The 20,253-nt window shown below is 58.9% G+C and overlaps 1 protein-coding gene across 1 annotated transcript in view; it reads right to left on the bottom strand.

The window, feature by feature from the left end:
- Positions 1–14,452, bottom strand: part of PDE4C (phosphodiesterase 4C) — a 23,551-nt gene extending 9,099 nt beyond the window's left edge. Inside the window, exons 1-8 of the mRNA XM_044455919.1 lie at positions 14,379–14,452; positions 8,504–8,695; positions 8,023–8,059; positions 7,076–7,152; positions 6,595–6,737; positions 6,325–6,462; positions 4,149–4,261; positions 1,163–1,256 (exon numbers count right to left, since the gene is read on the bottom strand). Coding sequence (XP_044311854.1) covers positions 1,163–1,256; positions 4,149–4,261; positions 6,325–6,462; positions 6,595–6,737; positions 7,076–7,152; positions 8,023–8,059; positions 8,504–8,695; positions 14,379–14,437 — 853 coding nt within the window. The 5' untranslated portion in view covers positions 14,438–14,452. The remainder of the gene's footprint in view (positions 1–1,162; positions 1,257–4,148; positions 4,262–6,324; positions 6,463–6,594; positions 6,738–7,075; positions 7,153–8,022; positions 8,060–8,503; positions 8,696–14,378) is intronic.
- Between the last annotated feature and the right edge of the window lie 5,801 nt (positions 14,453–20,253).

Genomic DNA, 20,253 nt, shown 5'->3' with positions numbered 1-20,253 from the left:
GGAGGAGGAGGAGATGGTGGAAAAGGAGAAAGAGAAGATGGTGGTGGTGGAGGAGGAGAAGATGGTGGAAAAGGGGAAGGAGGAGGAGAAGAAGATGGTGGAAAAGGAGAAAGAACATGGTAGTGGCGGTGGAGGAGGAGGAGAACATGATGGAGAAGGAGGAGGAGGAGGGGAGGAGGAGAAGATGGTGGAAAAGGAGGAGGAAGAGGAGGAGAAGATGGAGGAGAAGGGGAAGGAGAACATGGTGGTGGTGGTGGAAGAGGAGGAGGAGGAGGAAACATAGAACATGCACATGGTGGGCATGTCGTGAGCAGAGCCGGCCGGAGTCAGGGGTCAGACTAGATGGCCCGGGAGGCCCCTTCTGGCTTGCTCTGTTTTTCTGTGTTTCTACGTATTGTGGTCCTGAGCTACATGAGACTTAATGTGTCAAAGCCAGCCACTTAATTAGTTCAGAAGCATGCAGGAACCTCATCCCCGTCCCAGTCCAGACACTGTCCTTGGCAGCAGCTGCAGCTTTGGAACAGTTTCCAGGGGCAGCCCCTGTTCAGCACACAGTGGAGGTCTCACCCGGAGACTGGCCCGGCTGCCCCCATCCCAGCAGCAGCACTGCAGCGCCAGCAAGATTCTGGGCTCCACACCAAAGCCTCCCACCTGCTGGATCTTTTGCTCTTCACCGCTTTTAGGAATTCCCGTTGTGTCTGTGTGCTCCAAGCTCCCGGGCTGAGCCTTCCACACCTTTCCAGACTGCACTGTCAGCACAGGGGTGTGAACAAGCAGCAGCCCCGGCCAGGTAGAGGTTGCAGTCCAGAGCAAAGAGAGTCTGAGGACTGGCCCAGGAAGGAGGAGAACAGTTGCCAAGGAGTGAGCACAAAGTGTTTATGCACACAGTCAATGTCCCTGGGATGCTCTCTCACATGGCATCTGGGGCGACAAAGAATCCAAACCACATTTAAACATCTGTAAAAATTATTTCTCATATCCTTGGAAGCCTGTGGGGCTCCAAGTTGGCACTAATATTGGACAAGGCATGGTGGGCACTTCTGTCCGGAACTGTTTGCTAAACAACTCACAGCCTTCACAAATTAATTATCCTAGCTCTCTCTCTCTCTTCTTTCCTCCAGTGCTTCATTCCTTCATAGAGATTGCGAGGGATATGACTCACCCAGAAAAGTGTTGGAGATAAACTCAGACACTTGATTTCCAGAGCGGCTTGTTCCCGAGAGGTGCGTCAGTTCTCGGTTGAGCATCTTTTTGAACTGGAGAAAGAGAGTCACAATATTAGAAAGAGTTTAAGAAGTAAAACAGGCAACCTCATTAAACCTCAGCCTCCCTTCATCCTACACACCATGGCACCTGCTGATAACATGCCGAGGGTCTTTTGAGGAAGGAGTTTTGCAGCAAGGGGAGAGCACCTTCCTAGTCCTCAGCGTTCCTCAGAAAAGCAACTCAGTGGGAGCACAGCGCCTCCGCGTAAGGGAGGGGCAAACTTTCCCTTTCTTATATGCCGCTATGCCCAGCCTCCCGCTGGACCCACACTCCAATGCGAGCTTGCCAAGCCCCTGCCACTCATCCAGAAGATGATCTCAGGGGCCACTTTCTCAAGGCAAAAGGGTAGGGCCAAAGCACCGCTTCCGGCATTCAGCAAACACACTTCAGAGTTTTAGATGTGGGGGGAGCTTCTTAAAAGACAGGAAACTAGCGGATAAGTGCAGGTCGGTGTGAAAGAAAGAGGAGGAGGACCAGAGAAGCGACAGGTGGGCAGCTGGCTTTGAGAATGAACACCTGTTCCCCAGATAAAAAGAGCCCCCCTCTCCCCCCGCCACAGAAAGAAGGAGTCGTCGCAAGCAGGTTGTTCACCCGACTCTCAGCTAGGAAATCGGGATCAGTCAAAGCAAAGCTATCTGAGAAGCCTGGGTGCCTTTCAGGGGGCTCCGCGTAAATGCAAACTTTTTCAAATATGCAGCTTGTAAAAAGTCTTTCTAATTATCACTGTCCTTCCTCTAATAAGATTTTAAGCGTGCAGGGTGGATATCAGAGGGAGGCGTGTGGCTATGCCAAGTTCACAGATTCTGAGAACCCTTCAAGGAGATATCGGGGTTGGCGCAGCCTCCTCTGCCGCAAGCAAAACAAACAAAGATCTGAAGGATAGCTGCAGCTCCAACCAAGCAAACTCCCGAGAGCGAGCCTTGGGGCGCGCAAAGTGCTCTCTTGTCTCTGGAAAGCAGGGTGCCCAAAGAAGCAGACCCCTGGAACAGTCAGCTTAGGAGACAGCACAACGGGACGATAAGGGCGCATCTCTAGGCATATTTAGACAGAGAAAAGCCCACCATTCCAGCAAAACCCTGGGAAATAGAGCATTTTTTCTCTTTAAACAGGCAAGGAATTGCAGCAACTTTTTCTGTCTAAACATGCATGGATTCTACGTCTTTTTCCTCCCAATATGCACCCTATGGAGCTCTTGCATATCCATTAAGCCCAACCTTGATCCAGTCCAGAAATGCTGGGTTGCAGCGGGAGGAATTAAATCGATGAGGAGGGCACATGGAGCTGCATGACACCTGTTGCTTTACTGAAGGGTTTTAACCTGCCACATCACCTTCCAGAAACACCCCTCCCATTTCAACATTCAGCCAGCTGCCCAGAGAGTAGCACAGCTTCTCTGGGGCAGGGGGTGCGGGGTGGGGTGGTGCTGGGACACAAAAACTGTGGCACCCCTCAACCTTTTTTTTAAAGAAGTCTTCAAGAAGCAACCTGACATTTGAAATAAAGAAAATGGGGTTTTTTTGGCAGTTCCTACACAGCAGGGAGAGATATTGGACCTGCCTCTCCTATCATGGCTGGGAAAGATGGGACCTGGAGGGCACCAGCTTGGAGAAGACTGCCCACTACACCAGAATGTTGCACAGTCAAAAAGTGCATGCCTTTTGGGGTGGCCACTCACAGGAGAGTTAGAATTGCAGTGTGTAATTTAAAAATAAATACACATATGCATTTTTATAGTGCCCTGTGATTTGGTAACAAAAATGGAAATATTTCCCAGGAAAAAACTAAATGTTGGGAAAAGCAAACCTGTGTGGGGGCTGAGCCCTGGGACCCCATTGGGAAGAGGGCTGGCAAGAGTTCCTCGTTCGCTGTGGGAGAATTCCTCCTTACCTGTATTACGTGGGGCTGGGATATGAGCACAGCGAGGACTGGCTTCAGGTATCACAGAGCCAAAAGTGCTGGCTTCTGTGCAAAGCCAAAGTTCTCACTCCCCGCCTGCTCCGGGGCTGCTCAGCCACTCCAGAGATGTTCTCCGAGGAGTGCAAAGCTCAAAAGCCAGCTCAGAGCAAAGCACTCTGCAGACCCCAGACCCAGGCGAGAAGGGGGCGGGGGAGTGGGGAGGTTTCTCCCTGCCTAAGCGTACTCTAGATGTTCCAAAGATGCTCCAGACAGCCGCCCAATCAGGGGCCGTGGATGCAGGGCACCAGCCCGCGAGGTGCTCTGATTGGCTGGAGAAACTCAGCTCGGCTTTAACCCTGGTGGTACCCGAGCCAGGCACAGCAGAGTGTGGACAGAGGAGTCCTCACTCCCCCAAACCCGAAAGCTGGCCGGCCAAGTTCTTCAAGAGGGATTGGGGTAGCGGGGAAATCTGGAGAGAGCGGCCAGCCCCGCACAAGAGACTCTTGGCAGCTGGGAAAGGATGTGGCTCCCTGCCCGTGGCACGGTGTGGCGGACCAGGGCTGGGGAAACGTCCCCATTGCAGACTTTAGAGCTCTGGGGGGCACTACAGGTTGAGCGGGTGCTCTGTGTCAGCGCTTCCCCGCAGAAAACATTAATTGCTCGCAAAGCCACTTCCCAATGGAATAAATTCGGCTCCCTCCTCTTGGGGGACCTTCCCTCCTCCCCACCAGCCCTCCAGCGAGGCCCCTACGTGTGGGGGTATGCTCATGCGGCTGTCATGGGGATGAGGGGGGCGCACCAGCCTTGTCCCAGAAATGCAGCCAGGGCGGCATCGTTTTGCCGGCTGGAATGGCCCCCGCGGCTACCTGGAGCCAGCCCTCCCCCGCATCCCACCCGGACACTGCTTTCAAAGCACACCCCGCAAGGCGGAAGGGAATTAGTCCGTGGAAGCACGAGCGAGGAGCGAGTCCAGGGCCGGCACTCACCTTGTTGGAGGCCATCTCGCTGACCGAGTTGCTGGTCTGCAGCGTTTCCAGCTGGTCCAGGCACCAGTCAAGTTCCTCCAGCGTCTCGCTGGCCAGCTTTTGGGAGGTGTCTTCTGCAAGAACAAGGGGTGCCTCTGAGGGGACGGCTCTGGGGACCAGCTGGGACTCCTGGGCAACGGCGGGGAGCCCAGAGCGTGCCCTGAAAGAAAGAGGACAGCACCCCACGGCGATCCTCCAGGAGGTCCAGCATTTTTCACATTTTGCGCTTCTGCAACTCCCGAGGCAGCTTTCCCCAGCCCATGTGGGACTAAGACCCCATCATCCCCAGCCAGCATGGGCAGCCAAGGAGGCCTCAGGAGCATTCTGGTGACCCCCTTTAGAAAGCGGGGGAAAGACCCTGCCTTGCGAACTTTGCCAAATGGCAGTGTACTACAACACCCATACTCCTTGGCCATGGGCTACCCTGGCTGGAAATGATAGGGACTGCAGTCCTACACATTGGTAGGCCTCCTGCTGGGGAAGGACTGAGGCAACCGAAGCTACACCTTTGGAGGAACAGAAGCCTTCCCTATTTTATGGGTGTTTTCTTTTGGAGCTTATCATCCGTTGTGCTGGCTCTTCCACGGTGTGAGTTCACTTGACCGCACAATTTCCAAACGAGACCTCTCTAGATGTTGAACAGGGAGATCAACAGACAAGTCTCTGCTCTCAAGGCGACTGCAAACAGCACTTTGAGTCTGTGCGTGTGTGCACACATGTTCATGGGTTGGAAAGGAAACAGAGGCAAAGTGAGCAGAACTGAGAGAGAGGACGCGAGGAAGCCAGGGAGGTCTCCCCACAACACACACCCCTTGTCAGTCCCTGGAGGGGGGCCCTTCAATAGCCCCATCAAGGAGAGAGAATTTGCTCCAAATGCATCCTCTTTTTTGCAACACATTCTTCCACATGGGGAACACCAGCAAGACCTGAGCGGGAGAGCCGAGAACACCCATTCAACAGCCGCTGCATGTTTTTCCTCTTCCATCCCAACAACTCTTCCTCTCAAGCCATGACTTTTCGAATGCAAGACCAAGCGCAGAGAACCAGTGTGGGGTTCATCTTCACGAACTGCCCTTGGGAGCCTTTCTTGGGGGGTTGTGGGGGTGATTCTTCCAGTGCATGCCCCCCTGGCCCATCCCCCTGCCGTTGTCTGCCCAAGCTTTTGCTGCAGACACGTGTCTTACGTGGCTTCCTCCACAAGCGTGTCATCTACCACGGGAAGCCCAAGGAGGAGGAATGGCGTTTGCCCTGCTGTCAGGGGCAGCAGATGTGGGGGGGCACTGAGGCTGGTGGGGGCTGGAGCGGGGGATCCGCCAGCCAAAGGCAGACGTGGCTGAAACAGGGCAGCTTTGAACAACGGGAGATCTGGAGTCAGTGGCAGCTGAAGTGGTGGCACAAGGGGGGCAGCTGGGTGGGAGAAGCCAGCTGCCAGTGTGGGGGGGCATCCCACAGGGGTGCCCCTGCGCAGAAGGGGACACGCACCCGGGTGCCTGGCTGCCACGGGTGTGCAGGGCAGTCGAGAGCAGAGCGGGGTAGTGGTGCCAGGCTGCATGGGGAACTGGGTGGTCGCGTGACTGTGGTGAGCTTCCACGGAGAGGCCACAGCCGCGGGCTCCTCGGGGGAGGGACGAGCGGTGGGAACAGAAACATGCCAAGAAATAAATCCATTTGCGAAGCATGGCGGGGTTTCAGCTGCAGCTTAAAGCAATTTTTCTCCCGACACTGCGCCGTTACGCATTCAGACTGGGGCTGATGGGGATTGAAGTGCAAAAGATCTGGGGGGCACCGGGCTGGGGAAGGCTGAGTTGAACAGTTCAGTTCCTTTGCTCTTTCTAATTTTGGGGGCCAGCAGACAAGAAGTATGTGAGGACACAGAAGCGGTGGATGAACCGTGGCGCGTGCGGGAGGAGGCAGGGTGAGGGCTGCGTTTCACCTGGCTCTGGGGCGACACAGCACCCGAGGTCTGACTGATGCCCCATTCACTGGGCCTGCCCTACACATGAATAACAGTGGATACATTGCTCTCTCACGTGGACGTGGTAATGGACCACGAGCATCAGGGGCGGCTGCCCTCCCCGTAATTGTTCCCGCCGAGCCTTAACATGACTTACAGCGTCTGTCTCCCCCCCCAGCCTCACGTTCAGAGTAGAGTAGGCGCTTGTTTTTCAAAACCTCCATCATTTTATTACTTAAAGTGGACAAAGAGCCAACAAACATGCTTTCTGCAACCCGCTTCTTCCAGAGGAGCTGAAGCGCGGTTCCCAGGGGCAACGCACCTGGAAGAGGCGGGATGGAAGCTGGGGATGGGGCGAAAGGACGGGGTGCGCACGCCGCACCAGGCTCTCCTCAGGCCCCCGCTGCAGAGGTCTCCAGCCTGCACCGTGCGCATGGGAAACCGGGGCCAGCACCGCAGGGATGGCGTAGGGATGGTGGTGGCCCCCTCGTGGGGTGGCGGAGGGGACACGCCCCAGAGCCATCCGGAAGGCGGAGGGTCTTACCCGAGAAGCTGGCTTTGGGTGCAGCTGCAGCGCTACTGGCGCTCGTGGTCCTCCTAAAAGACACGTGAAGCACGTTATTATTTCTCCCGCCGAAAACCAGCCCCGCTCCTCTGCCCGGCACTTCTCTGCCCTGCCCAGAGCCGGGAGAGGGCCCGAACCCACGTGCCGAGGCCCCCAGCAGGTGCCAGCTGGGCCTCGGGGAGCTCCGAGCAGGGAAGAGTGGCTTTTGGCCATGGCGCTCCACGCCAAGATCCGCCTCTGTGAAAGCTCTGCCCCCGCCCTGCCGTTGCCTCTGTCCACACCTGGCCTCCCAGGCACAGCAGGCCGCCCAGGCCGCCGGGTCGCGCAGGGCACGTTTCGCCCGTGTGCGTGGGCGGCCACGTTAACTCACTTGCTCCCGAGGTGCTCCTGCTGCAGAGGCATCAAGCTGGCAATGTTGCCGCGCACTGTCCGGAGGCTGGCCAGGAGCTGGGGGTGGAATTCCCTCGGAATGACTCGCACGGCTTTGCCCCCCACCCCACGCAAGCCCTCCCCGTGACGGCGACGGGAATGCCAGGAAAACCTCGGCGGCCCCCAGTCCTCCTTGCCACAAACCGAACTCTGGTGGAGCGCACAACCGGGCAGCTGCGGGTGCCCTCCAGAAGTGTCAGTTTACAGACCCATCATCCCCAGCCAGCAGGGAAGAGCACTCAGGCTCTGGAGCCTCCCAACAAAATGGGCGGGGGGCAGCAGGTTCGGCACTGGGCAGAGACCCCTCCTGGCCCAATGCAGCATGGAAGGGCGTGGGTGGGTTGGGAACCCCACATCCCCAAGGGGAACGCAGCTCCCATCAGCTCCCAGCCAGTGTGCCCCACAGCAGGGGATGATGGGCCCCGTTGCCCAAACTACCGGGAGGCACCGCTTCCCTACTATGCTTTTGCCGTCGTTGCTATTGACTGGAGGGGAGGGCTTCTTAGGAAGTGGTCAAAGTTCTTGGGGGGGCAGGAGAAGGCGGCTGGAGGGGCATCCGACTGCCATCCCCCGAGCTCGTGGGGGGGCCTTGGAGGGCCGCGCTGGCCGGACTGAGCAGCCCTCAGAGGCCCCTGCTCAGACCAGGGCTGTGTGAATCGGTGGCCCCGAGCCGCACAAAGCCCAGCTGCAGCAGCAAGGCTGAGCGCAGTCCAGCTGCACCCCGCACAGCATCCCCTCCCTCCGGAGAAACCCCCACAGTCAGGGGGGCCGATGCCACCCCCTTCTGACCGGCATGCGGACTTGGCCAGAGAAAGGTCTTGGACTGGGTGGACGCTCCTTGCCGGGCCCCCGCCCCCTCCAGCACGTGCCCCGACCAGCCCCAAATACCTGTGCAAAAGGTGTGACGATCAGGTCTTCTCCGTGCCTGCAAGAGGAGCGCAAAAGCGGCTCAGAGACCGAAGCCCTGACCGCTTGGACAAGCCCTGCGTGGGGGTCTCTTCCAACACAGGGCACACCCTCCAACATTTCCCCAGGGAAAAAAGCTGCTATACGCAGCCCCCACCAGGGAAGCCTCTCACGTTACGCCCAGGGCACCTGCCTGGGTGTGTGACCCCCGTCCGGCTGCAAGGGGCGCTCACTCCACTGCCCGGCTGGCCCTCGCCAAGCACGACGGAACGGCCACCGACATTCCCGGCAGCCGAGCAAGCGGAGCCAGTCTTGCTAGGCAGCAGAGCAGTTTGACGTGGAAAGTTGCTTGCCTGCAGGGCTCGGGCTTTTGCCCAGGGGCAAGCGGAGGTCGCGGGAAGGCAGGCAGGTGGCCCGGCACCCCCTGCCCTCCCCGGAACAGGCGCGTGCTCTCCATACATACATGTCGCTGGCCACAGATGAATTCCGCGACATGGCTTTGGGTGAGAGATCGTAATCACTGTCGGAGCGGTAAAGGAAAGACTCGCGGCGCTGGACATGAAAGCTGCTTCCTTGGAGTACAAGGCCCAAGCCCAAGTTGGTCTGAGGGTTGAGCGGGTTCTGAACAGGGGGAAAGCCATTTCCAATGTAGAAACTGCAAAGAGCAGAAGGGGGCAAAATTCATACAGAAGACAGTGACGGTGGGGGGGGGGCGGTTTGGACGATTTCATTGCAACCGCACCGCTGCGTCTCCCTCTTCAATTCACTACTTTATCTTTAAAGGGAAACCTCCTCATCATTATTATGCTTAATTAAAGGTATTTAAGCAGCACAGTGCTTGGCAGTTACTGAACTTAAATACTTGCATACCTATGTGTGCCTGATGGGTTCAATTCGGAAAATTCACGTGTTGTTTTTTATATACATACTTATCCCCAAGTAGCTTACAAAATTAAAATCATGATAATATACACTTAAACAGACCATTAAAGCAATGCAACTACGACAAAAGCAAAATAATCTCATTAAAGTAACTAGAAGTAGCTAAATATAACATTGGTGAGCACCAAAGAATTGAGGCCTTTGGACCGTGGTGCTGGAGGAGACGCCTGCAAGTCCCTTGGACCACAAGGAGATCAAACCGGTCAGTCCTAGAGGAGATCAACCCTGACGGCTCTTTAGAAGGCCAGATCCCAAAGATGAAGCTCAGATACTTCGGCCACCGAATGAGAAGGAAGGACTCCCTGGAGAAGAGCCTGATGCTGGGGTCGATGGAGGGCAAAAGAAGAAGGGGGCGGCAGGGGATGAGGTGGCTGGATGGGGTCACTGGGGCAGTCGGCGTGAGCTTGGGTGGACTCCAGGGGATGGTGGAGGACAGGAAGGCCTGGAGGAAGGTTGTCCATGGGGTCGCAATGGGTCGGACGCGGCTTTGTGACTAAGATAACATATCTCCAATCAAAACAATTCTTTTAAAATTCCATGTTGTTTACATACACTGCAAACAGCTCTCTCTCCGCATTTATCTTATTCAGAGCTGACCTTTAATGTCATTATTTTTGAAATTCCATAATCTCTCTGTCCATCTACCTGTCAGACACAGACTTGCCCTAATTCTTATAAAAACAAAACAAAAAAACCCAGTCCCTCTCTTTCTTTCACACACTCACTCTCTCTCTCTCACTGTCCCTGCTGGTTGGCAATGATGGGCATTGCAGTCCAGCACAAGCGGAGGTGCCAGATCCAGAAAGAGAGGCTGGTGCAGTGAAAACTAAAAGCTGGGGTTCCTTCCCAAATGTTCCTTTCCATGGGAAAGAGGCAAAATTGGACTCTTTCCCCCAACTCCTCACTGGCCTGAGCTGAGGCCTTTCAGGTTTCCCTCTAGAATCTGGAATGCCCCACTTGGGCTGCGAGTGTCGCTTCCAGGAAAGACAGAAACCGAGCGAGGCAGAAGGGTCCTCCTGGGCCATCTAGTCTGACCCTGGATCCAGCCAGCTCCACTCACGACACGGCTATCATGTGCATGTCTGGCCTATCTTCGAACTCCCTCACCGAGGGGGTTCGCCCCCTCCCGTGGAAGCCCCTTCCAGACCCTGGGGGTCCTACCCGTCAGGAAGGACTTCCCGGCATCCAAACTGAACCTCGGCTCCCTGAGCTTTGCTCCCTCGGAAGCAGGACACTGGTGCCGAGCCACGTGCTCACTTTCTCCGGGAAAACAGGCCTGTCGGTTGTCGGCCCGAGACCCCTCACGGATGAGTCCCCTTCGTGACCAGGCGTTATCTGATGTTGGCGCATCCTGCACAGGCCTCCCGCACATGTCAGCCGATGACCCGGAGTGGCAGCTGCTTCAGGAGGAGGGAGCCCGGCCACCTCCGGCGTCCCTGCCAGGCCTAGGCAGCCCTTGGCCAGGCCCCAGGCATCCCCCTGCGTGCAGCCAAAGCTTCCCCCTCCACTTTCCTGCCCCTCGGGGCAATTCTTAAGGGCAGGGGCTGCTGGGCATGAAGGGTAATGCCCCCCCCCCGCCATCCTGCACCTTCGCCCGCCAACCCGTCCTCCCCGGGCATGGGGGAGGTTGCCCGATTTGGGTACCATTCACCGTCCCTACGAAGCCCGTCCGGCCGGGGCAACAGCAAAGGGGGTGCAGCAGGAACGGGGAAACCAGCACTTTTTCCCTTCATCCCATCCTGGAGTTCCTCCGTCCGCCTCTTGGCTCCACTCCTCTTTCCATGATGTCGGGAGAAGAATGTATTCCTCCCCCCCACCCCCGCTGGGACCGAAAGGGGGACAGCTTGGCGGCAGGCGCAGCGCCAAGAAGCAGCGCCAGAGAAGCGCAGCGCCAAGAAGGGCTCTGCAAAAGCGTGTACTTGGGGGGGGGGGAGCAGGGACACAGAGAGGTCATCCAGCCCACCCCTCCCCCTGAGATGAGCTGTGACCCTGGAAAAGAAACTTCCCGGGGGTTCTAGCTCAGCATAGCAGAGCCAGGTTGCAGCGAGAAGGGCAAAGCCTGCGCCTCACCCGGCTGATCCCTCCCGCTGCGCCACCGCCAGACCAGTGTGCTTCCAAAACAGGATGAAGGGGATCTGCCAGATGCTGCCCCTGGAATTTGCCCCCCGTGACCTGAGGCTGCCGGAAGGAGAAGAACTTCCCAGCGAGGAGGGCCCCCCGGCCCCCCAAACCCGTTATCCCCCTGCTTGCGGCGCAGTCCTGCGCTCGTGCGGCCGGAGAAGAGCCGAGAAACGCCGCAAGCTGTAGGACTCTCTCCTGGCGGAACACACCCGGCACTTTTGCTGGTTCATGCCGGCCCAGAATCGCGCCACTGCTGCGCGGCTCAGCCGCCCAGCACTGAAGTCCTCGGAGCGCTGCACCACCGAGGAACGCGCAACGCAGAGGCAAGCACCAGAAGGGAACCCCCGTTTCGTCTTGAGGCAAAATCAGCCGCAAAAAATGTAACGCTCTAGAACAGCAAACGAAATCGGACACGAACAGCGGGATGAGCTGCCGGGCCCCTTTCAAGCCCTTAAAGGGGCCACTCCTGGCTTCAGGGAGGCCGGAGGAGGCGCCAGGCAGGGCTCTCTGCAGGGCGCAAGCCACAAAGAGGGTACGCAAAGGTAACATGCAACCACTGCACACCTTGAATGGCCCGTTGGCGCCTCTGCGGAGGCTTGGTGCAATTTAAGCCTGCCCCACGTGGGTGGGGCTTGGTGGGGGGCAGAACCTGGACCTGCCCTGTTGGCACACAGAGGCCACAGCTGGGCTCCGGGTTCCCCCAGGGCTGCTGTCCCGGGACGAAAATACCCGCTGGTGCGTGCCTAGCCTTAGGCGAGGCGAAACCAGCACAGGAGTGCCTCCGATGGGAGTGCCGGAAGCACGGCAGCATCTTCACGGACATCGCCGCCTGCCCGGCCCAGCACGTCCGGGCCCCCCTCCGGGCCCCGACAACCTCCTGGCCCTGTGCACAAAGCCGCCCCAAGAAGAACAGGCCAGCCTTTCAGCGGCTCACTCCCAATCACGTCAGTCCAGAAGCCGGGCCAAGCAGCACACGCAGCCGATCGCTCCGCGGGTCCAAGCCCCAAACTGCGCTGTGGACCACCTCCCGGAGGGCAGCGCCGGCGCCTGGAGTGGGGTGGGGTTCCCCTGGGCTGGAACTCGCTGGAGAGGGGAGCCCGCAGCCCCATGCGGCTTCAGTCCCTCCAGCCAGCCCCAGGACGGGCGGCCAGCACATCCTCACTCGGAAGCGCGAGGGAAACACTCCGCTTCTGGCTCGTTTCCCCCAGTGGCACCTGAGGGCACAGCGCTCTGGGTGAGCGTGAGCAAAGCCTTCCCGATGAACCATTCCCCCGGCGGGGGGGGCGCATTCCCCCTCCCTCCCTGCCACCCGCTGAATGGCCAGGCCGGGTCCTGGGTGCACGCTGGCCACTCTGGCCCTTGGCCACCCAGCAGGGACCCGACTGCCTCTCCTGTCCAACCGCAGATCGGCTCCGACTGTCTGCTCGCTGGGAGGATGCCGTTTTCTTTCCTGGCTGGATCTGGGCCTCAAGCGGCACATGCTGGATCCTCTGGAGCAGGGCTCCACCAGCCCTGCTAGAGACTTTCCCCTCTCCCCCCATTCCGTCCTCCATTTGCCATTTCATTTAACTGTAAGCTGGCGGAGGCAGAGACCCTCTGGCTTCCTAGATTCTGCATAAACCCCTCCGGCAACCTTTGATCAAGGAGCAGCATAAACATGCTGCAAAAAGCATGAGATAACACCAAAGCTTAATTGCCTGTGAAAGAGAAGTGTCTCGGGGGATTAGCACAGTGGTGTCTGCATTTGTACATCTGTGCCTGGCTTTCACGGCTGTGTGTTTTGCGTGATGGGGCTGACTGTTTTGGAGGGCTCGGTGGGCCGGGTCTCCATGCGCCCCTCCTCCACCGCCCCAGAGGTGGGGCACCATGCCAAGCGCCAGAATGGGCGGGGGGCCCGAGAACAGCTGGCGGCAGATGTGTCCCTCCCGCAGGGACCATCCTTCAGAAACGCGGCTCGGCCGCACGGCCTGCAGTGCCGGGCTTCCGTGGTGGGAGACCCTGCCGCTCTGCGTGGAAGTGAGCAAGCTGAGCGGCCGCACAGAACTCCATGCTGGCGCCGGCTCGAAAGCCCCTGACCCTAGGCTGGCACTCTCCTTTAAAAGACGCCCGCGTGGAGCGGAGACGTGGGGAGTCGGGTCTGTGGGCCGGTGGGCAGGGCAGGGCAAGGGCATGGTCGTCCGTCCCTGTCCCAGACGCCAGAAGCAGCATCCGTCCCACACGGGAGTGGTCAGCGGGAAACCGAGCAGGCGAGGGGACGGGGCAGGGAGGAACGCGGGCTTGGCCGAGGAACGTCCCGTCCCGTCCGCGGCTGTGCTGAGCAGATTCCTCAGCAGTGATCTTGGCAGCAAGAGGGAGAGAGATCCCGAGGGGGGCGGCGGGGTCGTTCTTCCAGGCCGGACCCTGCGTTCCAAAGGCAAAGGCAAAGGGAAGCCTTCGCGCGGCCGCCCACAAGGTCGCGGGGGGTCCCTCGCGGGAAAAGCCGGGGGAGGCGGTAGCGCCGCTTTCGCCTGTCTGCCTGGCTTCTGGGGATCAGCTGCTCCTGCTCAGAGAGCTTCCGCTTTGCCCGCCCAAACCTCAGGAAGTCAGCCTGGTTTTCTGTCTGTAAAGCGTAACAGCAAGGAGAGAGCCAGGTTTTTGAAGGGTTGTGGGGGTGTGGGCACGGGTGCAAGGCAGACAACAGGAAAGAGGGAGGCAGTGCAGCTTAGTGGTTAGCATGTACTGGGGAGATCCCTTGAAATTCCCTGATTGCCTTTGGCCGGTCCCCAGTTCTCAGCCTAGCCTACCTTGCAGGCTTGTTGTGAGGCTAAAAAGGAGCAAGAGGAAGACTATCAAAGTTGCTCTGAGCTCCCTGGTGCCAAAGCAGCCAGGGAGAAGGGTGATGAAAGCACGTGGTACATATCCAAAAAGACTCCCTTCATCTGACAGAATTAGATGGCGAAACTTGATTCCCCCGATGCAGAGAGGGCCTCTCTTTAAAGAGGAATTAATGCAACACATTCACTGAGCCAAAGACTACCAATCACCGTTAAGTCTTGTGACGTCAGTCAAACTTCCACATGCAGCAACAGTCTACCTTTGAATGCAGGATGCAGTGTACGGGAGACAAGCAGTGGTGGAAAACCCATGAGCCACTCCGAAGGCCTTCTGAACCCTGCCAAGGTCACCTTTAGGACACGGAGGGCCAGGAGGAGTCCCTGGAGCTCACAGGGGAAGAGGCCCTTAGAACCTCTGTGGGTCCGAGCGCCCCCCACACCGTGCCCCGCGGATGCTCTTACCAAGGTGGGTGGGCCACAGTGAACCGCCGCTGGAGACGGGTGGTTAGGTTCCTCGGCATTTTCCTGAAGAGCACGGGCGAGCTGTGGGGCGTGGGGTTCGGGGACCCCACGGGGGAGCCGTGTGGACTCGAGGAGCAACGCATGGCCGGGCCGTCGCCGCCGACCCACCAGCGGGGCTTCCTCCGGCAGTCTGCGGAGCGCAGTGAGAGTGTGGCTGGCAGCTGGTTACGGGAGCAGCCGGGGCCTCGAGCGGCCGGCGCAGACGCCCGCCACGGCGGGGAAAGTCCCAACGCAGCGGCTGCCACGGGGCGAACGGAGCAGGTCCCCTGTGGCTGTGGGGCCCGGAGGCTCCGCCTTCATGTTCCCGGACTCGCTGAACCGCCGCGGCAGGTGTCCCCTTGCCCACACGGCCGACACGCTGGCCCCGGGGGGCTCACCGCCGCCAGGCGGGCCACCTCGCCACGTCCCGCCTGAGGCGCTCGAGCCCAAAGCGGCGACGCACCATCCCGTCCGGCGCTCCCAGGAAACTTCTGCGGCGTGGCCCACCCCCGGCCGGGAAGCTGAACACATGCACTGGCTCACGGCCAGCTGACAGCTGACACTTGCGCCAAGATTCCCTCCGCACTGTCTCCGGCGGGGCTGGGCCAGGGCGATGGGCCGGGCCGTGGCGCACGCCTGGGCCGCCCCTCCTTCCGGCGATCCGGCCGCCAACGTGTGCTGAGGCCACACGGCCTCGTCATGCGGCGACGGACGGGCTGAGGAGCTCAGGTGCAAAGGGGAAAGCGCCGGGCTGGGACCGCAGCCGGAGTGCGTGACTCTGGAACGGCGACCGCAGAGCCGTAAAAGATGCAAGCCCTGCAGGGCAAGGCTGGCCTCGGGCAGGAGCAATCTGGGCCAAACCCGCCCAGGGCCCCCCGCAGGGCCGGGCCGGGCCGGGCCGATCGCACGAGGCGGGCGCCTCTCTGGTCCGCCCCAGCGAGTGTAAACATCCGCACTGACCTTTTGCTACTGCTCAGGGTGGAGTGGTGTTTGCAAAGATCGGGCCGTCGACTGTGGTGCTTCCTGGTGACAAGGATCGAGCAGCTCCGTGCCCAAAGGTGGCCGGCTGGCAGCCTGCGAGCCTCGTGGGCAGGAGGGGTGGGTTGAGAACAGCCCCTGAGGAAGCAGCCCGACCGGCTCCGGGCCGTCACTGCACACCGCGGCCGACCAGACAGAGGAGTGCGTTCTGGCCGCCCTCCAAAAGCAAGGACCATCCTCTGCGGAGGAGGACACCCGGACACTCATTATCTTTATCTTCAGCCCAGGCTTGACCCACCGCCAAACAATAAAGGGGCACCTTCTAACAAAGGACTGTCCTCTGGCCACCCAAAGCCAAGCAGGAATTCACTCCCGGTCTTGCATAGGCCCAGCTCCTGTTCTGGTGCCCTGGGTCTCATCCTGACCACCACCAGTGGTCACAAGCACCAGGCTGGGGAGCATGTTTGGCACCGCTTGCTGGGAGAAAGGTGCACCCCTCCCAGCCGCACCGGGAACAGCTGAGCTTTGAGGGCTGAGTCACCAAGCCAAGGCAAGCCGATGGGGAGCGAGGGGCCCCAGCGCCTGGCAGAGCTGCCTGCAAACCGCTCCCCGTCCTCAGGGCCCAGGAGGGTCAGCGGTGCTCCTTCCAGGCAAAGGCCAGAGCAAAAAAGCCAGGAGACGGAGCCTGGTGCACGCAGGCGGGGAAGGAGGCAGCCCCCGTGGGAGAACGGGGCCCCCCTGTGCCTGAGCTGCACAACCAGGCTCCCCTCCCGGCACCCCCTTGCCAGGGACCTGGAGAAGGGAGGCCTGGGGGCAAGCTGAGGCAGGGCTGGGGGCAGCCCGCTGAATCTTCATTCAGCCCCGAACCTCTGGGAGGCCTCCTGCCCGAGCCGGCACTGCGACGGTCGCTCGCTTGCAGGCCCTGAAGAGAAAACAGCTTCTGGCTTCTGGCCCATGCCCCCCTGCTCCCCCCCCCCAGATCTTTCCTCCAGAGTTTTTTTTCCTGAAATCCACCACCCTACCCTCCTGACCAAACCTCCTATCTGACAAAAGGGGCTTTCCTTCAGAGACACCCTCCTTGAAAGGTGCACAGATTCTGGGCACGCTTAAATGAATATCTGCATGTTGGTTTGCTCCTGCAAGGCCAGGCCCCAGCGCTGTGCCTGCATGAGAGCAAGAGAGCTGCAGATACGCGGATCAGGCCACCGGAAGCTGGAGTGAAGTGAGGGGCCCTGGCCTATTCTCTGCTCAACAGGGCATGGTCCCCCAGGAACTGCCAGACAACTTGACGGGGCCACAGACTTTCCTTGCCGTTCTCTTTCGAAGTCCAGTTGAAGTGCTAGTCCTCTTGAAAAAGCTGTTTCCTCCGGGAAATGGCAGAGGAGTGAAACCCAAAGCGATTGGCCAGATGGACACAGCCCAAAAACTTCCCACGGACACAAATGAGCCACTGCAACGCTTCTGTCCAACCAGACAGGAGTCACGCCATCTTGTTTTCGCCTCGTTTCTCATGCATCCGCCTGCACAGCCAGTTAGAAGGCCACACAGAAATTCACAGGCGGCTCGGTGGCCACTGCCCAAGATACGCCTGTAGAGCAACAGGCACCCCCGTATGGCAATATGTTTCGAGGCATCATTCCCACCGTCTTGTGCACTTCGGTTTCCTGCTTTTGGGGCGACACGGATTTTGGGACAGGCCCGTCCCCCAAGGGACGCTTTTCCCTTTTCTTGCTGCAGAGGACTACGGTGCCCGACATTTGAGAAAACGCCATCTTTTAGCGCGTTCCTCCATTTCAGCTCATTTGTCAGTTCAGCCAGTGCAAACCTGGCACATGTGCACACTCTGGGGTGACTCATGTGGCTGCTTCACGGAGCCACGCTAGATGGCGGCAGCTGAGTGTGCCGAGAGCCCCTGTGTGGGGAGACCGCGGCGGAGGCCGCTGGTGGGGTGCCGTTGGCGGCCCCGACGTTTGCCAGGGGTCGGCCGCTTCGCTGCGCCCCACAGGGCCGCCCCAGGCGCAGGCAGCCGCAACCCAGCCGCGCTCCGGGTGCTTTGGCCGCTCCGATCCGGAGCCCTGAACGCGCGACTGGGGACTGCCTCTGCACACTGTTCTGCTTCTGCCGGGCCCCGAAACCGCGAGCGAAGTAGCCGCTGGGCAAAGGGCTGGAATCAGCTTACAAAGCCCTGGGCAGCTTTGACCCAGATAACCCTCTCCCCTCTCGGAGGCTGTGCTCAACAGGCGCTGGAGCCCTGAATCTTTAACCTTGGTTCTCCAAGAGGCCTGCGGAGCTATCTCCAAGGGCACTGGCTGCAGTCCAGGAGCAGAAGGCCTCTCTGCAGATTCCCCCCACCCCCAGAGAGCTGGCGCTGGGCCCGCAGGGGCCTCCCCACAGCCTCTCTGCCTGAGGCCTCTTCCCTGCTGGTTTCCCCCGCTTTGCAGCAGAGGAGTCCTGGGGGGCAGCGCCCTATCTTAAACTCGGGGGCTTATGTGGGCTCCCTCCGCACTGCCGCTTACCTGCAGCGCTCGGCTCGCTCTGCGCGCGGGCCAGAGGGGCTTTGGCTCACGGGCAGCCTCAACAACGGAGGCACGCTTGCAGGTGAGCCCCCGGAGACGGCCGTGGGTGCGCATGAACGCACTCCTCGCGTGTGGGAGCAGCGAGGGCCTGGCAGGCTTTTTCTGGCCATATCTGCCTGCACTGCAGCTGCCCAGTCCGCAGGAGAGACATGCTCAGAGCTCCCCGCACCCTGCCAGGCTTACACAGAAGTAGACCCACAGTGCTGTCCTCCCATGCCATTGCCGTCTTCTGCCGCCCTCACTTACTGTTTTCTTTCTGGGAATTAAAAAATAAGCCCCAGGGGAAAATATCTCAAAAATCTCAAGATTTTGCCACAGGGTTGCCCTCGTGCCCCCAGTGCCAGCGATGAACCCAGGCACAAAAATTTTCCTCCAAAGGAAAATAGATTCGGGAAGCTTATAGCAATTTGCTATTGCTGTTGGAAATGTCAGTTTGCTACTTTCTTCAGCTTATCAGTGTGGCATTATTTACATTCCATCTTCTCTTATTAAAAAAAAATAAGCAAGAGCCGCACAACATGGCATTTTTAAAACACACAGTGCCTGGAAAGGGGCTTTGGAGGGACTCCAGCCCATGCTTAGGGTCTGCAATATCAGAACAAGCACACTAAAAAACCCAGAATTGACAAAGATTAAAACAGGAGCAAACATCGAGCAGAGCAACCGAGTCAATTTCAATAGGAGTGGAACCCACAGAGAAAAGCCTAGGAAGCAATGGGGATCCCAAGGAGCCTGGAAGCAGGACCAAACCGAGCTCTCCCTACTCCCACGTCCAGCCCAGACAGCAGCCCCAACAGGAGCCTCCCAAGCAGACTGGAGGGGCAACCCATGTTCCCCAGCAGCTGCCCTGCCCTGGCACCCTGCCTCGATCCTGACAGTGGCACAGCACCATGAGGACTAGCCACCCCAATTCCCTGCTGCCCACTGAATTGGCTTAATCCACTTTTAAGACCATCCACATGGGTAGCCTGCCCCACATCTTGGGACAGAGCTAGCTACTGGAGAGACCCAGGGATCAGATCTGTGCCTACAAATGCCCACCTGCGCACAAGTCACAGAAACACAGAAAGAGAGCGAGGCAGCAGGGGCCTCCCAAGGCATCTATTCTGACCCCGGCTCCAGCCGGCTCCACTCAGAGAACATAGAAGGGGCCTTCTGGGCCATCTAGTCTGACCCTGCCTCCAGCCGGCTCCACTCACGACATGCCCACCATGTGCATGTCCAGCCTGTCCTTGAACACCCACACCAATGGGGCCTCAACCACCTCCTGGGGAAGCCCATTCCACACCCTTGGGGTCCTAACCGTCAGGAAGTGCTTCCTGGCATCCAAATTGAACCTGGGTTCCCTGAGCTTGGCTCTGCTGGAGCACATCCTGCCCTCCTCTGCAGGGGAGAACAGGTCTCTATCCACCTCCGTGTGACACCCCCTCACACACCTGCATGTCGCCAACAGATCCCCTCGGAGTCTCCCCTTCTCCAGGCTGAAGAGGCCCAGTTCCCTCAGTCTCGCCTCATACGGCTTTCCTGAAATCCGGCCACCAACCTTGTGGCCCTGCGCTGCACCAACTCCAACCTGGCTAAATCCCTCTTGCAATGAGGGGCCAAGAACTGAGCACAATAGTCAAGCTGCAGAAGCACCAGAGCCATATATAGTGGCAATAATACCTGTCTCAGTCTAGAAGCCACGCTTCTGGCGATGCTTCTGAGGGTGCCGTTCACACTTTTTGACAGCTGAGATTGGTGTTCGCACCTCTTGACTTTTCACACCTCTTCACTGCTGCCTCACATGGCTGATTCATGTTCAGCCTGCAGTTGACCGGCGCCGTGACATCCCTTAACCTGTTCTTATGACACTCGTTCAATGCCCCAAGTGCAAGACCTTGCACTTACTCACATTGAATGCCCTCATGTTTCCCCCGGCCCACTTCCACAGTCTGTCCAGATCGTTTTGGATCTGGAGTACCTGCTCCTCAGTCGTGGCCGCTGCCCCCATTTTAGTATCATCTGAGAATCTGACAGCAGACCGGTCAGCCCTTCTTCCATGTCGCTGATGAAAAGATCGAACAGGATCCATCCCGGGACAGAGCCGTTGGGGACCCTGTTCGTCTCCATCTGCCGTCCCGATGATTCCCCACTAACTGTTACCCTCTGCTTGCGGTCCGTCAACCCTGCCCTAATCCATGGGACAGCGCATTGCTCTATCCCGAAACCCCACCGTTTCTCCACCAGGACATCATGGGGCACTTTGTCAGAGGCCTTGCTGAAATCCAGGTGGACCACAT

Source organism: Varanus komodoensis, unplaced genomic scaffold (assembly GCF_004798865.1).
Source record: "Varanus komodoensis strain SLA01 unplaced genomic scaffold, ASM479886v1 scaffold80, whole genome shotgun sequence".
Taxonomy (NCBI): domain Eukaryota; kingdom Metazoa; phylum Chordata; class Lepidosauria; order Squamata; family Varanidae; genus Varanus; species Varanus komodoensis.
Note: the sequence above shows the minus strand (reverse complement) of the source record. Positions and strands in the feature narration are given on the sequence as shown.